An 18,148-nucleotide genomic window follows, 5' to 3' on the forward strand; every position below is an offset into this window, starting at 1 on the left:
CAAAGATTTATGGTTGATTATATATTAACAGGGTTGTACGACAACGTAGACTTTAATTACGTCTTAGATCTAAATTAATTATTTTGAAAGCTTCTCTTCAATACTAGAGGTTAATTAGAATTTGACAGGGCATCGAAGATCTTTTTTATTATATGTATTACTGAAACAAAAAAAAATACTTTAATTATTCGTAATAGCTTTTGTCTGCGACTTTTCCTGTCACACGAAATATGTTAGACAGCTTTGTTCAATATTTGTTTTTTCAAAAATCATACAGGGGCTGGTAATCTGTCATTTTTGGAATTTTGGCTGTTTAGTCTTTTTAAGACTGTTAGCCCTGTTTACCCCGCAAGGGATATAGACGTGCTCATATGCATGTATGTTGACATGAAGATAGTCACAGGTTGCTAGCTCCTCACCTAAAATATTTCTCGGTAGGAATATAAGTAGCTAGTGAATACCGAGTTTTTCTTCGCTACGAGAACAGCATCGAAGCTTGCACTAAACGAATGTGCCTTTTTCTTTAGTCACCTTTTACGACTTCCATTGAAGGATGATTCTATTCTCCACAGTCCCGGGAATTTATATCTTATCATGTTCCTAATAGAAAAAAGAACAGGTCCACTCCATCTCTCTCCCATTGATGTCGTAAAAGGCGAGTAAGGGTAGGCTTTTAAACTTGGGATTCTTCTAGGGCTAGCAACCTGTCACTATTTGAATCTCAAGTCTATCTTAAAGCCAAACAGCTGAACGTGGCCTATCAGTCTTAACAAGACTGTTGGCTCTGTCTACCCCGCAAGGGATATAGACGTGATTATATGTATGTATGTTTGTATGTATGTATGTATGTATGTATGTTCCTTCTATTTCCAGATGATGCTCCTCATAATATGGGGTCTGGTGCTGGTCGCAGCCCTCGCGCTGTACCTCCACCAGGTCTACTCCAAGTTCAGCATCCTGGGGGTGAAGCACTTCAAGCCGGTCCCGCTTTTGGGCAACATGGCAAGAGTCACGCTGAGGATGAACCACTTCTCTGATGACGTTGAGAGGCTTTATAATGCCTTTCCTAGTGAAAGGTAGGTGAATAAATATTTTTTTGACGTCTTTCCGATCATATTGTTTTTGGATTAGTGTGTAGTCGTTATGTTAATGGATTATAATTTCATTTGGTAGTTAAAATTATGTACATATCATCACGTTAATATCATTTGCGGGGTAGACAGAGCCAACAAACGTCAAAAGAGCCACGCTCAGCAGCTTGGCTCAATAGCCAAGCGGCTGAGCAATTGAGCATTTCAGTCTTCTATCATTGGATCAAATTAAGATTTAAATAGTGACAGGTTGCTAGCTCATAGCCTAAAAAAGGAATCTCAAGTGTATAAGTCTATTCCTTTGTCGCCTCTTACGACATCCATGAGAAAGAGATGGAGTGGTCCTATTCTTTTTTCTATTGGTGCCGGGAACCACACGGCACAAAGTTATGTTCACTCCTGTCTCCCATTGGGGTAGGCAGAGACTATGTATTTCCACTTGCTACGATCATTATAGACCTCTCCCGTTTTCTCCACACTCATCACTCTCTTTATGCGCATTCGATGGCTAAGAATAGGACCACTCCATATCTTTCCCATGGATGTCGTAAAAGGCGACTAAGAAAATAATAATAATAAATGTTATACACATAAAAATTGTAGGCAATGCGCTAGCATACTTTCATTATTAGAATCTCAATTCCATCATTTAGCCGTACAGCTGAACGTGGCCTTTCAGTTTTTTCAAGACTCTTGACTCTGTCTACCTCGCAAGGGATATAGACGTCATCATATTTGTATATGTTACTAGTATTTTTATTCATTTAAGTACGGAAATTTGCTAAAAGTTGCTAAAAAGTTGTCAAATCGTTTCACTGCCATTTATTATAAAAATTGTATTTCTAACAGATTCGTGGGACGTTACGAGTTCCTCAATCCGATGCTCATCATCCAAGACATCGAGCTGGTGAAGAAGATAACAGTGAAGGACTTCGAACATTTCCTCGACCACCGTGCCTTCGTCGATGAGCAAGCGGATCCTTTCTTCGGCAGAAATCTCTTCTCATTGAAAGGTTCAATTCCGTTGCAACATAATTCTAGCATCAGACTTGGTCTAGACTTGTCATCATACGTGTACATCATTTAAAGTTGAAGCCGTGTGGTTCCCGGCACTAATACAAAAAAAATTAGATCACTCCATCTCTTTTATATGAATGTCGTAAAAGGCGACTGAGGGATAGGCTTGTATACTGAGGAATTGAGATTCCTTTTTTAGGCCATGGACTAGCAACCTGCCACTATTTGTTGTCATTGATTATTGCATTAAAAGAGCCTGAACAATTATAGATTATAATCCATGTCAAATATTCCTGGATTTTTTTTGTACTTAATGCTTTTACTTATTAATCACTAGCGACCCGCTCCGGCTTCACACGAGCATTTACACGTATAAACCTTCATCTTAAACCATTCTATCTATTAAAAAAACTGCATCAAAATCCGTTGTGTGGTTTTGAAGATCTAAGCATACAAACAGACGTAGTAAGTAACTTTGCTTTACACTATGTAGTGATTTTTGTATAATAATTGCCTTGCTTACACATTTCTGAATTATATATACTAGTGGCCTGCCATGGCTTCGCCCGTGCTGCATGCATATCCTATTAAAACGGCAGATAATGAATCTTTTTAACGGTGAAATCATTATCATGACCGGTTCAGTATTTCTGAAGAAACCAAGCAAACAATCAAAATTACAGTCAGTCTTGAAAAGACTGTCAGGCCACATTGAGCTATTTGGCTCAATGATATGATTGAGATTCAAATAGTGACAGGTTGCTAACCCGTCGCCTAAAATCACAAGTTTATAAAACTATCCCTTAGTCGCCTTTTACAACATCCATGGGAACGAGATGGAGTGTTCCTATCCTCTTTTATATTTGTGCCGGGAACCACACGGCACAATATTATCAAACAGATTAGAAATCTTTTCTGTAGACCAACAATGTTATTAGGGTGAAAGAATTTTCATGACCGTTTCAGTATTTACAGAGTTTAGTTATAACAAGGAAATAATTCAAATTACAAATTTTATCTTTTTGTGATATTAATTAACAGATTAAAAAAAAATTGCGCAGGCCAAGAATGGAAGGACATGAGGTCGACCTTGAGTCCAGCGTTCACCAGCTCCAAGATGCGACACATGCTGCCGTTCATGGTGGAGGTCGGAGACCAAATGGTCATGACTCTGAAGAACAAGATATTGGAATCAGGAGGTACATACATACATACATAAAATCACGCCTCTTTCCCGGAGGGGTAGGCAAAGACTACATCTTTCCACTTGCCACGATCTCAGCATACTTCCTTCGCTTCATCCACATTCATAACTCTCTCCATGCAAGCTCCGGTTCCGGGTACTCTTGACCTGACCCTTTGCCAGGACGTCCTTAATTTGATCAAGATAAGTTCGTCTAGGCGTTCCCACTCCGACCATTCCCTCCACACTCTCCATGTATATCTGCTTAGTCATCCTGCTTTCATAATCAGGAGGTGAAGTTTCTTATACTATTTATATCTGCAAAGGTTGTCAGTCGGGAATCGCTTTGTGTTAAAACCTGACCCACTCAATCTAGGATTCATGGTCAAAGGCACACCCCGGGCTCCTCAGCAGCATGGTGAGGATGCGACCAGGACTATAGCCATACAAAAATACTGAAATTTTGAATTGTGACTTTATTTTAGTGGGCTATACGGACGTCGAAGGCAAGGACCTGACGACCCGCTACGCCAATGACGTCATCGCCTCCTGCGCATTCGGCCTCAAGGTCAACTCTCATGTGGAACAAGACAACGAGTTCTATAAGATGGGCAAGATCGCCTCCACTTTCAACTACATACAGTTACTGAAATTCTTCGGTTTTGTGTCTTTCCCAAAATTGATGACGGTAAGTCTTCTTCCTTCGTCTTCCTTCTGGCTTTTAGTCCCGGTTGCAGCGTCACGCCGTGTGGTTCCCGGCACCGTGCCGTGTGGTTCCCGGCACCAATACAAAAAGAATAGGACCACTCCATCTCTTTCCCATGGATGTCGTAAAAGGCGACTAAGGGATAGGCTTACAAACTTGGGATTCTTTTTTTAGGCGATGGGCTAGCAACCTGTCACTATTTGGACACACATCTCAATTCTATCATTAAGCCAAGTAGCTGAACGTGGCCGATCAGTCTTTTCAAGACTGTTGGGTCTGCCTACCCCACAAGGGATATAGACGTGACCATATGAATGTATGTATGTATGCAGCGTCACCACACTGGAGAGGAGCCCGGGGTATGCCATTGACCATAGACCCTGGATTGAGTGAGTCAGGTTTTTACACGAAGCGACTCCCATCTGACCTCCGCAACCCTTGGAATCTAACCCGTATTGGAATAAATTTTAAATTGAATAATAGGTATAAATAAATATTTGTTCATTTATATTTATTAAATGTTTATGTAACTCTCATGTTACAGCTACTTAAAGTTTCTCTGTTTACTGAAGAAAGCAAGAACTTCTTCAAAAACGTCGTGATGAGTACCATGCACGAGCGAGAGGTGAACAATATCATCAGACCTGACATGATCCACCTTCTCATGGAAGCTAAGAAAGGTGAAATATTTTTTATTATTTCACATTAAGAATATTTTGTTCGGTACATTTTTGTGTTGTGTGGTTCCCGGCACAAATATACAAAGGATAGGATCACTCCAACTCTTTCCCATGGATGTCGTAAAAGGCGACTAAGGGATCGGCTTATGAACTTGGTATTCTTCATTTAGGCGATTGGCTAGCAACCTGTCACTATTTGAATCTCAATTCTATCAGTAAGCCAAACAGCTGAATGTGACCTACATTTGTATTTTGTTGTTGTTGTAGTGCAATGAAATTTTAATAATTCAACGTATATTTTCTATCACAACAAGCTTTATCGGACTTGCATACCTTGACTATCAAGACTGTGCTTAGTTGATGACTAAGCACAATCTTTATAAATACATTTCTAATTAATCCACAACTTTTATTTTTATAAACATTCATCCACAATTTGTTCAAATCATTGTTTTTGTCATCAATTATATTATCAGTGTAAATGCTTAGTAAATATTTATTAATATTGACCGTCATAACAACAGAAAAATGGATATCACCATGATATTAACTCGCTACTTATCCGCTAATCGCCTGCGTCTATGATCGCAACCTTAATAAACATCAGCAGCGTAAACGCGTGAAGTACCCTCACTCCTGCGCTGCGTACCGGTTGCCGGTATTACTTACTACGGCAATCTACCCTACTTATAAAATGGCTTGTAATTTTTGTTTTATTTTCGAAACTTATGTCAATATCTTTTATTGTTAACTTGCGACTTATATACGTATATGTACTTAGCTCGCCGTCACATTAATTACTGTAAGTAGTTAGTATTATTATTTCTCTGTAAGTGAATGAAATGTAATTATTCTTTTTGAGAAATAAATAAATCTTTAACCGTATATAGCTTTTATTAGTCTTTCAGGGTTATCGTTATCAATTCAGTTATTATTGTTTCAATAATTGCTGAGACTTGATGACTTGCGTCCATTGACACGTAGTTTAGAATCTTATCAGTACGTTTTATAAGTATTTACTTATTATTGTTGTCAGTGTCTAAAAATAAATAACACCTAATGAAATTCTATAGATAATACTGAATAGTATTATTTATTTATTTTAACTTTATGCAAGTATAATGTACAACAGGTGGACTTAATGCCACAAGGCATTCTCTGCCAGTCTAACCTTTGGACCAAACTGAGAATTATATGTATATATATTTTATTTATTATTAAATTCTCTTATAAATAACTTTATCCGAACAATGTATTCTCTCGTCCACATTTCTATTCTAAGTTTGGATAGTTGTGAAGTTGACGTTGTTGAAGAAAATGCTGCAGTGTAGTTTGTTACCGCTTCTTCTGCACGGACGCCTTGGAAGCGGCAGTAAACTTAGTTTTAAGTAATTTATTTGACGTCAACCAATGTTGTGTAACCAAAAGACATACATACATATGGTCACGTCTATATCCCTTGCGGGGTAGACAGAGCCAATAGTCTGAAAATAATAAATCCCAAGTTTGTAAGCCTATCCCTTAGTCGCTTTTTACGACATCCATGGGAAAGATATGGGAGTGGTCCTATTCTTTCTTGCATTGGTGCCGGGAACCACACGGCACACTAACATGTAAGCTAAATCAATTATAATTTAATTACAGGTCAGTTAGTGCATGATGAGAAGACACAAGACGCTGATGCTGGCTTCGCTACTGTAGAAGAATCATCAGTTGGAAAAAAGGAAACAAACAGAGGTGAGAGTTGTAATTATAATTAGTGATAATTAAGAGTGTGCGGCGACATCTCTACGCCACTCGTCACAACATCAAATCACACAACAACTGTCAATCATCGCGAAGAAATTGACGCGCTCAACCAATAGCAGCGAAGAATCTTAGACGCGATTTCAGAGATTTCACGGATTGGAGCTATATATACAACCTCCGACACAACATCGTCTGTCGCGCGGTTCCCCAGGCATAACACCTAGCCTGGCGGAAGATCTTCCCTTTGGTGGCGGTCGAGCCGAATCATCGCTCCCGCTACAAGTGCATGGAATACAATAGTTTATTTCTTGTAGATGAAATCTTAAATTAAATCTTATCCGTGTGGTTCCCGGTACCAATAGAGAAAAGAATAGGACTATTCCACATCTTTCCTATGGATGTCGTTAAAAGCGACTAAGGGATTGGCTTTTAAACTTGGGATTCTTCTTTTATCCGATGGGCTAGCAACCTGTCACTATTTGAATCTCAATTCTATCATGCTTAGATTAAAAATAAAAAAATAAAAATCGTTTATTTCCTCAATTAACAAAGACTTCACATGGTTTCTTAATGCTAGTACTCAGCTAAGTTGGCATGTTACATCAATCTTTGAGGAGAGGCTAGTTCCTGAAATAGGGTCTTGCGAACCTGTGCTACATAGCTAGGCCTCCTCTTCGGATATAAGTAAATGCTAGGAGTAAAGTCTTAAATATAGGGAGAATTAACTAAATAGGTACCTACGTACAAAGGAATGGTGGAAAATAATAGGATGAGTTTATGAGGGATCGAGATAAGAAATGGAAGGGGAATTAGAGGAAATGTTAGATGGTTTGGTCATGTGGAGGAGATGAATGAAAGGTTAAGTTAATATTCAAGGGAAGTGTTATGTGAAGGGACTGTGGAAAGGCCCTAGACTCACGTATATTGATCAAATCAGCAAATTAAGGACGTCCTGGTAAAGGGTCAGAACACGAGTACCAGAAACCGACGAGCTTGCATGAAGTGAGTTATGAATGTGGATGACGCGAAAGAAGTATGCATGGATCGTAGCAAATGGAACGATTCAGTTGACCCTTCCGGAAAAGAGGTGTGGTTGTATGTAAATCCAGGCAGATGTAAGGTTAAATAGTGTAATAAACTCTTCTTCTTAGTCGAAAACTCTTGTCAGAATGGTCGTGGTTGCGCAGACGAGGTACATGGAGAGGTGTCCGGCGGGTCTAATTATTATTTGAACTACGGAGGTAAAATATTTGAAAGAGACTTTTCTACTTATTGATGACTAGCTCTGCCCGTAATTTCGTTCGCGTGGAATAGTTATTTTGGGAATCATCGAAGCCCTCAATGACTTTTTTTTTCATATTTTCCATTATTTCTTTGCTTCTTATAGTTGCAGCGTGATGTTATAAAGCCTACGTCGATAAATGGTCAATTCAACGCAAAAATAATTTTTCAATAAGAACCAGTAGTTTCTGAGATTATCGCTTCAAATAAACAAACAAACGAACAAACTCTTCAGCTTTATAATATTAGTATTATAGATTAACTTATAACTTAAAGCACAACTTCTATTTCCACGATCGTCTTCCTGAAGAGCTAAAAAATATAATTCTCTTTCAGTCTGGTCCGACACAGATTTGATAGCTCAAGCAGTACTTTTCTTCGTCGCTGGCTTCGAGACTGTATCATCAGCTATGTCATTCGCTCTTCATGAGCTGACTGCCAACCCTGAAGTCCAGGAGAAACTGGCGCACGAGATCAAAGAAAATGAGATGAAGAACGGTGGCAAGTTTGATTACAACTCTATACAGAACATGACTTATATGGATATGGTTGTATCAGGTACCTTATCTTTTGTAATTTTTTTTGAAATATATTAATGTAGTAATGTGAAGTATTTAACTTGAGATTCTAATTTTAGGTGATGAGCTAGCAACTTGTCTCTATTTGAATCTCAATACCATTGTAGGCAACCTTCTTGGTATACGCCATAGCAACGGTTGCCATGATGTTGTTTATTAGACAGATGTCAAAAATAATTTTTATTATTAGATATTCTGAATTTATACCTTCCTACTACTATTATAAAGGCGAAAGTTTGTATGGATGTTTGTTACTCTTTCACGCAAAAACTACTGAACCGATTACCATGAAATTTGGTATGTAGGTAGCTGAAGACCCAGAATAACACATAGGCTACTTTTTATCCCAGAGTTCCCGCGGGATTGATAGGGTTTCCATGCGGACGAAGTCGCGGGCGGCCTCTAGTGAATAATATAGACATTTTAAACTGATTATTTTCTCCTCTTTTCTCCTTTTATCTTTTGTAGGAATAAATAACTTTAATAACTATACTTCCTACACCATCATTAAGCCATACCATTAAGTCTACCATGGCATGGCATTAATTTATGAATGCCATTAATCTGTGTAATAATATATTGAAAAAATAAAACTTATTTCGAGGTTTAATAAATGTTTAAGATTAATTCAAAATAAATTCTGTTATTACAATGAATTCTGTCAACCACAAGCCTTTTATATATCGCGGAATTTTAATTACCTTTTATTTTGTGCCGTGCGGTTTCCGGCACTTTAGAATAAAACTACTTCATATCTTACACATGGATGTCGTAAAAAGCGACTTAGGGTATAAAAACTTGAGATTCCTCTTAATATGGTGACGGCCTAACAACATGTCACTTTTAATCCCAGTTCCATCACAAAGCCATGCAGCTGAGAGTGGTCTTTTAGTCTTTTTAAGACTTTTGGCTCTGTAAAACTCGCAAGGGATGGTGTGACTATATTGTATGTATGTTTATTTTATGAAATTTACAGAAGTACTCAGGCTGTGGCCACCAGCAATTCTTCTAGACAGAAAGTGTATCAAGGATTACAATTTAGGAAAGCCCAATGAAAATGCTAAGCATGACTACATTGTAAGTAAAGATTTAGGATAATTATGGTGATAGATAGTGATAGTACACTCCATCTTAGTAATATTCGAGTTCTTCTTTATTATAATGTCTCTCTGATTGGCCTGGGTCTTGAACGTTAACTATATAGGTATTCATTGTAAAATATAGTATCTTTGAGTTATCTATATATCTCGTAACACAAGTTTCAATCTGTGTAATTTGTCTTGTATATATTATTGGGTTATTGTTTCATCATATTTTTTTCCTATCATTTGCTTTTCAAAGAGTCGTTTTTTCATCTCTGTCTAAAATATAATCTTTAACTCAATTTTTTCCAACTATTATCATCAGGTAAGTAAAATTCAGCTGTTTTATTTCTACAAATATTTTTTGTGGAAAACTCAAATATTTTTAATTTGTAAACTTGGGATTTGTCTTTTAAGCGATAGTACCTAGTCTACTTTTTTTTCATAAATACAGCTGAACGTAAAGCTATTAATATTTTCAAGACTGTTGGCTCTGTCTACCCCGTACAAGGGATATAGACGTGATTATTTGTATGTATTTATGTATTTACTATTATATTATGCGTCGCTCGGTGACCACAAATCAATGTAACATGATTCGAAAAGTCTGAGATAAAATGATGGTACTTTACGTGCGCGTTTAATACCTGTATTTATAAATAGTATATAGTACAATGCATTGGTGCCGTGTGGTTCCCGGCACCAATACAAAAAAGAATAGGACAACTCCATCTCTTTCCCATGGATGTCGTAAAAGGCGACTTAGTGATAGCCTTACAAACTTGGGATTCTTTTTTAGGCGACAGGCTAGCAACCTGTCACTATTTGAATCTCAATTCTATCATTAAGCCAAATAGCTGAGCGTGGCCTTTCGGTCTTTTCAAGACTGTTGGCTCTGTCTACCCCGTAAGGGATATAGACGTGATGATTGTATGTAGTACAATGCAATGCGCAAGTTTAAAATCAGTTATTATTTACAGTTTAAAAATTCTTTATATATTTCTTCCTCAGATCCGTAGCGGCGAAAATCTTAGCATTCCCGCTTGGGGCTTCCACAGAGACCCCAAATTCTTCCCGAACCCGCTTAAGTTTGACCCTGAAAGGTTTTCAGAAGAGAACAGGCACAAGATCAAGCCTTTTACTTACATGCCCTTCGGTTTTGGACCTAGAAATTGTATTGGTGAGTGTAGCGGCCGTTCAGCCTCCATGGACAAACGAGACTATTTGACTTGACAAATTTAGACGACTAAAACCGACTGACAGACTTATGAAAAAAAGGACAATCGACTAGGACACTAAGGAGACGACCATAAGACGACGAGACGACAAGACGTATCTTAAACGGGCTAAATTCTTTTTTATTTAGACTAGACAACCCTCGACCCGTTCAGTAAGTTTATTTAGTCATAGAAAAAGTTCAAGACTTTTGTTATGGGGTATTCTCAATCTCAACGATAAAGTTAAATATTTAATAAACGATATTATATTTTTATGATGATGATGATTATGTAAATAAACATTTTCCCAAATTAGTCCGGGTATATATAAGTATTTAATATAAAATATAGTATCGTTGATTTAGTATCTCGTAACACAAGTCTTGAACTTACTTCGAGGCTAACTCAATCTGTGTAATTCGTCCAATTAATATGTGCCAATGAACATTTATATTTTATTTAAAACCTCAAGCGATATGAACCCAGGACTAGCTTTTCAATTAATTCTACTGGTGTACCTGCTGGCTACCCAATGTAATAATAATTTAGATATTGAGAAATTCTTTTCTTTGCCGGTGAAAATGCTGCAGTGTAGTTTGTTCCGCCGCTTCTTCTACACTTCTTACGCGCTTTGGAAGCGGCAGAAGTTATAATTAGATTTAAGTGATGTGACGTCAATAAGTGATACCTTGTATCCAATTTTGAAAATAAATCTATTCTATTCTATCAGGTTCGCGCTTCGCCCTGTGCGAGGTGAAGGTGATGCTGTACCAGCTGCTGCAGCACTTCGAGCTGTCTCCGTGCGAGAAGACCAGCATCCCCGCGAAGTTGTCTACGGAAACCTTCAACATCAGGATCAAGGGGGGACAATGGATGAGACTGAAGATTCGGAACTAAATCTGGTCAAAATGTTAACCCTATCTGATCTGTCAACGTCATTTTTGAAAGCTTGTGTCGATTTATTTTATCGATTTTCGATAGTCTGAAATTAGTGTTCAATACAACATCGATTAGAGAATCTTTATTGATTACTAGCACCCCGCCCAGGCTTTGCACGGTTAAATATTTATTTGTTTATTTTTCATTAATCTTTGACAGTGTGTTATTACAGATTTATGCCAAAGAAACATCACTTAAGTACTTATATGTATGTTATTATACGTTGTTTGTGACTAAGGGATAGGCTTACAAACTTGGGATTCTTTTTATGCGATGGGCTAGCAACCTGTCACTATTTGAATCTCAATTCTATCATTGAACCAAATAGCTGAGCGTGGCCTATCAGTCTTTTCAAGACTGTTGGCTCTGTCTACCCCACAAGGGATATGGACGTGACCATATGTATGTGAGTATGTCGTTTGTGAATTTCGCCAAGGTTAAACAGGTCCAAAAACTCCTACATATAATACTAGTGACGGGGGAGTGTCTGGATAGACTTGTTCTCGACTGTGGTATATAAATACAGTTTACGCCTTTTAGAAACAAACTCATCCGGCACTGACAGTGACAGTTTCGCAAATATCTGGCTATTGCAATTCATACGAGTGCCAATATAAGTACCTACGATAGTCACAAATGAAAAAGACCTCTCTCAGAAAACCCTGTTCCAAACATTTCGAACAGTAACAAAATCCATCCTAAACTTTTCGAGTTCTGCGCATACACAGACAGGAAAATATGGCGACTTCACTTTACAGCAGTGATGAGTTATAACTTGAGGGTAAAAAAAATTAAATGGAAATTTAAAAAAAGAACTCACGCTAAATAAATTTAATTCGAGAATTCTCGTGCTTTTTGAGTAAGTTTTAGATTCTGACGAGTAACAAAATCAACACAAGATGTTTGAAAGTTAACGTTTGAAGTCAAACTTGGTGAAATTGTTGAAAACCGCTGAGGGTTATAAATAAACTAAGATCAGTAAAAGGGCTCAGAAAGGTCTGAAATAATTTCAATATTCGGCCGGCAGGGCCTGGAAACTTATTGGAACAAAGAATATAAGCATTGCTATCCGATGGGGAAATGCTGCCAGCCTTCTGGGCACGTTGCCATGATAGTTTTTATATAATTAGAGCCAACAGTCTTGATTTGTGCCGTGTGGTTTCCGGCACCATTACAAAAAAGTATAGGACCACTCCATCTCTTTCCCACGGGTGTCGTAAAAGGCGACTAAGACTAAAATGCCACGTTCGGCTTAAGGATGGAATCGAGATTTAAATAGTGACAGGTTACTAGCGCATCGCCTAAAAGAAGAATCCCAAGTTAAAAAGCCTATTCCTTAGTAGGTACCTTACTAAAATAATCACGAATAAATAATTCTTGTATGACATTATCAATATTAAATTTTAGAATTGTGAGCCCATATCCTAAAAATAGAGTACCGAATTTATAATATTTATAAATATCTTTATCGATGACGCAACTTCAAAATTTAAAAAATTAAATTCTACTCAAATTCTCTCTATTGATTAGACATTGGAAATTCATTACGCGTGACGCGGAATTAAAAGACAGAAGGTGAAAAATTGCTTCTGAGAAGATTACTACGAGATTACCTTCGCGTCATTTATCAAGTTCATCGCGGGAAGGGAGGATCGTCAAGTTAGTTAGCAGTACAAGTCATAAGAATTAGCGGGGGGTCCATCTACTAGGCCGGTTCCAGTCACCGGAATTATCCACATATAACAAACAAACACACATATACACACAGACAAACAAACAAACAAACAAACGTACAAACGTACAAACGAACAAACGTACAAACGTACAAACGTACAAACGTACAAACGTATAAACGTACAAACGTACAAACGTACAAACGTACAAACGTACAAACGTACAAACGTACAAACGTACAAACGTACAAACGTACAAACGTACAAACAAACAAACTTGTCTGTGACACTGAAGGTAGCGGGTTCGAATCCCGGCCTGGGCATGATGAGAAACGAACTTTCTCTTATTGGCCTGAAATATATAGTAGTAGGTATCGTTGAGGTAGTGTCTCGTAACACAAGTCTCGAACTTACTTCGAGGCTAACTCAATCTGTGTAATCTTTCCTGTTATTATTTTTATATTATATATAACTATCGGAAATTAAAAAAAATACAACCGGCTTTTATTTTTATTGTATTTTTTTAAATATCCTATGACTTGTACCACTGCGGGAGGATTTAGTTCCTTCCGACACCTAATGCTGCAGAATTCCTGCGCTTCAAATAACTATTCCTCGATTTATCCCTCTTTTTCAGACTTTGTCAATAATGGTACTTATAAATATTGTATTTTGATCATCGAATCTATGTGACGTGTGGTTGCCGGCACCAATAATAAAAAAGAATAGGACCACTACTTCTCTTTCCCATGGATGTCGTAAAAGGCGACTAAATGATAACCTGATCTTGAGATTCTTCTTTTAGGCGATGGGCTAGCAACCTGTCACTATTTGAATCTCAATTCTATCATCGAACCAAAAAGCTGAACCTGGCCTATCAGTCTTATCAGGACTGTTGGCTCTGTCTCTCCCGCGGGGGATATAGACGTGACTATATGTATGTAATCTATGTGACCAATATGGGATTACTAGCTGTTATCCGCAACTTCACCCGCTTGAATTTAATGCTATCCACAAAAAAGCGACAAAATTAGCAACACCTACAGAAAACAACGTATTAAACGTCACTTACATACGAAAAGCGACAAATATTTTGTAGGTGGCGTTAATTTGTTATTTTTGTGATGCTTATTTCGTCGCATTTTTCTACATACATACATACATAAAATCACGCCTTTTTCCCGGAGGGATAGGCAGAGACTACGCCTTTCCACTTGCCACGATCTCTGCATACTTTTTTCGCTTCATCCACATTCAAAACACTCTTCATGCAAGCTCAGCGGTTTCGGGTACTCTTGACCTGATCATTTGCCAGGACGTCCTTAGTTTGATCAAGATACCTACGTAGTTTTAAGTTAGTTACTAGTTTAGGGCATTTTGGTACAAAAATTGTTATAGATTAAGGTTTATGTTCTTGATATATTACTATCTACCAAATAAACATTTTTTATTTCTTTCTTTATTCACGCGGATGAAGCTGCAGGTAAAAGCTAGTCAGCTATAACTAATGAAACAACTATTAATTTATTGAACACCAAATTATGAAAGTTACCCGCAAGGCTTATCGAAAACTTGGCTAAGAAATTATGTTATACTTGTTGCCTATTATTAGTTTTAGATTGCGAAATACCTTGGAAAATTTTGATTATTTATTCAATAAAATGCCTTAACATTTTAACATACCTACATATAGACACGTCTTAATTCCTTGCGGGAAAGACAGAGCCAAAAGTCTCGATATGACTGATAGGCTACCTTTAGCTGTTTGGCTTAATGATGGAATTGAGATTAAAATCGTGACAGGTTGCTAGCCCATCGCCTAAAACTAGAATCCCAAGTTTATAAGCCTATCCCTAAGTCGCTTTTTACGACATCCATTGGAACGAGAAGTGGTTCTGTACTTTAAAGGTATTATCGACAAAAAAAAAGAAAATTGCGGTGACCAAGGAAGCCAAAAGATTGTCTATTAAAAAGTATGTTAGTATTTATATCATGCGAAAACCGTTGCTCCGATTTTAATGCGGTTTACTCAGATGTGCATGGCATTCAAATTTAAATTCAAAACTAGATATTATTCATTATAATGGGACACTTCAACATCCCTTAATAATTGTCAAATCTTTGGTTTTATAGCATTGGTTGACGTCAAATGAATTACTTAAAATTAAGTTAACTGCCACTTCCAAAGCGTCGGTGCAGAAACGCTTCTTCTAATAAACTGCACTGCAGCATTTTCTTGGCAGAGGTGTGAATCTGGTGTACAAACATTTCTTCCTCCAACACTCTCAGATTTTTTACTAAGATTATTAGTGATCTAAAGTCCACAGATTTTGTTTTTACACTTATAAAGCTGGAAGGTATATTTACTTAAATACTAAACTAGAACTTAGGTAGCAATTTATAGATCTAAGTCTGTAATTTTGCCCTAAAGACTTACTATCATTGAATTAAATGCATGGAACAGATTTCAATGTGATCAGACTTGGCTTATATTATGCACCAGTCTCTCACTGCTTATTTATTTATACTTCAAAGACCTTTGTAATAGCGATCACTCTGGTGTACATATTTGCTTATAAAAATTGATTTTACACTTTTTTGTAACTATTAAAGTGTAACTATTAAAATTTTTGTAACTAGTAAATTGACAAATTAATGTAACTATTAAAGTCAGGTAAATTAAGATCAAACGCACTCAAATGCCAATTATAAAATAATTTGGTAAAACGAAGGTGAAGAAGTTCCGTATGGTTACCGGGACCAATTTTTAAAAAAATGGGCCTGCTCCATATCTTTCCCATAGATGTCGTAAAAGACGATTAAGAGATAGGCTTACAAACTTGGGATTCTTCTTTTAGGCGACGGGCTAGCAACCTGTCACTATTTGAATCTCAATTCTATCATTAAGCCAAACAGCTGAACATAGCCTGTCAGTCTTTCAACACTGCTGCCTGGATAATATGGATGGATGGAGCGATGAAGTTAATTATGAAAGTGATGTCGTCTCTGTGATTTTACCATTACACCTCAATGTGCAGCATCAAGTTTGAACAAGTCTATGGTTGTTCTAGCGTTCTGTAATTTGAAGGTATCAGATCACATAGTCAGCGTATGTGTTGTTTCTGATTCACTAACGAGGTAATTGGATATTCTGTCTTATGTTAATTTGACCCGTTTGTGCCGTGTGGTTCCCGGCAATAAAACAAAAAAAGAATAGAACCAATCCATATCTTTCCCATGGATGTCGTAAAAGGCGACTAAGGGATAGGCTTACAAACTTGGAACTCTTTATTAGGCGATGGGATAGCAACCTGTCACTATTTGAATCTCAATTCTATCATTAAGCCAAATAGCTGAACGTGGCCATTCAGTCTTTTCAAAACTGTTGGCTCTGAATACCCCGCAAGGGATATAGACGTGACCATATGTATGTATGTCACTTTGACCACCCGTTCGTCTTACATTCCTCACTAGCTATTGCCCGCAGCATCGCCTGAGTTTAATTTCCGCAAAGTTTAATTCAGTTTATTAGAAAACATATGTACATGTAATCACGTTTATATCCCTTGTGGCGTAGACAGAGCGAACAGTCTGGAAAAGATTGATAGGCCACGTTCAGCTGCTTGGCTTGATGAGAGAATAAAGATTCAAATAGTGAAGGGTTGCTAGCCCATCGCCTACAAAAATTCCAAGTTTATAAGCCTATCCCTTAGTCGCCTAATAATAAGTTAATTTAATTAACATAACTCACTTACAGTCCATCAAAATTTGCGCAGCGTTTTAAAAGCGCTAAAGCGTTACAGACAAACTATCGCATTTTTAATAAGTATGGATTTTTTAATCTGTTGTACTATCTTCAAATTGTGAGTCTACATATCTACTTTAGATTAAAAAAAAAATTACGAACAAATCATATCATTGTCTATCATCTTGCAATTTAAACTAGATTTTAACTTTCTAGTTCATAATTCAGGACTAAGTTTTATCAGCTCCTGACGCTGTGATCTTAGCAAAAGTCCAGATCAGTTTTTGCTACATTCTCGACCAATATTAGTGTTACTTCAATCTTTGAAACAGATAATTACTTTTTCTCTAAGATATGCCGTGTGGTTTCCGCCACTTTGGAGTACCACTATGGAGTGGTTGAATCTTTCCCATGGATGTCGTAAGGGATAGGCTTATTTTGGGATTCTTCTTTTAGGCGATTGACTAGCCACCTGCCACTATTTGAATCTCAATTCTATCATTAAGCCTAACAACTGACCGTGGCCTATCAGTCTTTTAAGACTGCTGGCTCTGTTTACCCCGTAAGGGACATAGACGTGACTATATGTATGTATGTAAGTTATAAGTATGTACATTCACATGCATGACACACATTTCTTTAGATGTAAGGGCGCCAAAGGGATACAGTGCAGTATTTACATGATCCAAAATGAGTTGGGAACCTCTTCAAAGGTTCAGACGGGAGTTGCTTTGAGTAAAAACCTACATATGGTCACGTCTATATCCCTTGCGGGGAAGACAGAGCCAACAGTCTGGAAAAGACTGAATGGCCACGCTCAGCTAGGTATTTGTCTTAATGATAGAATTGAGATTCGAATAGTGACAGGTTGCTAGCGTATCGCCTAAAAAAGAGTTCCAAGTTTGTAAGTCTTAGTCACCTTTTACGACATCCATGGGAAAGAGATGGAGTGGTCCGAGTAAAAACCTGACTTACCGAAACCAGGTTCATGGTCTAAGCGCATCCCGTGCTTTTCTCCAAGGAGATGTGAATGTAACCGCCGACTTACGCCAGGAGGAAGATCTTTCACTGCAATTTGGTCCAGGATCACATTTTAGGGTACATACATACATACATACATATAGTCACGTCTATATCCCTTACGGGGTAGACAGAGCCAATAGTCCCGAAAAGACTGCATGGCCACGTTCAGCTGCTAGGCTTAATG

General features: G+C 37.5%; 1 protein-coding gene across 3 annotated transcripts in view; it reads left to right on the plus strand.

The window, feature by feature from the left end:
- The window catches only part of LOC106142339 (cytochrome P450 9e2), a 27,425-nt gene extending 12,809 nt beyond the window's left edge, over window positions 1–14,616 (plus strand). For 2 of the 3 annotated variants that reach the window (XM_013344063.2, XM_013344061.2), the window contains 10 exons: window positions 874–1,076; window positions 1,941–2,104; window positions 3,170–3,307; window positions 3,777–3,979; window positions 4,542–4,677; window positions 6,322–6,414; window positions 8,044–8,265; window positions 9,262–9,362; window positions 10,379–10,547; window positions 11,315–14,616. In XM_013344063.2, coding sequence (XP_013199517.1) covers window positions 874–1,076; window positions 1,941–2,104; window positions 3,170–3,307; window positions 3,777–3,979; window positions 4,542–4,677; window positions 6,322–6,414; window positions 8,044–8,265; window positions 9,262–9,362; window positions 10,379–10,547; window positions 11,315–11,481 — 1,596 coding nt within the window. In that variant the 3' untranslated portion in view covers window positions 11,482–14,616. The remainder of the gene's footprint in view (window positions 1–873; window positions 1,077–1,940; window positions 2,105–3,169; window positions 3,308–3,776; window positions 3,980–4,541; window positions 4,678–6,321; window positions 6,415–8,043; window positions 8,266–9,261; window positions 9,363–10,378; window positions 10,548–11,314) is intronic. The other variant, XM_013344060.2, reaches the window with a different exon arrangement.
- The last annotated feature ends 3,532 nt before the right edge of the window (window positions 14,617–18,148 follow it).

The sequence above is a fragment of the Amyelois transitella genome, chromosome 12, assembly GCF_032362555.1.
Source record: "Amyelois transitella isolate CPQ chromosome 12, ilAmyTran1.1, whole genome shotgun sequence".
NCBI lineage: Eukaryota > Metazoa > Arthropoda > Insecta > Lepidoptera > Pyralidae > Amyelois > Amyelois transitella.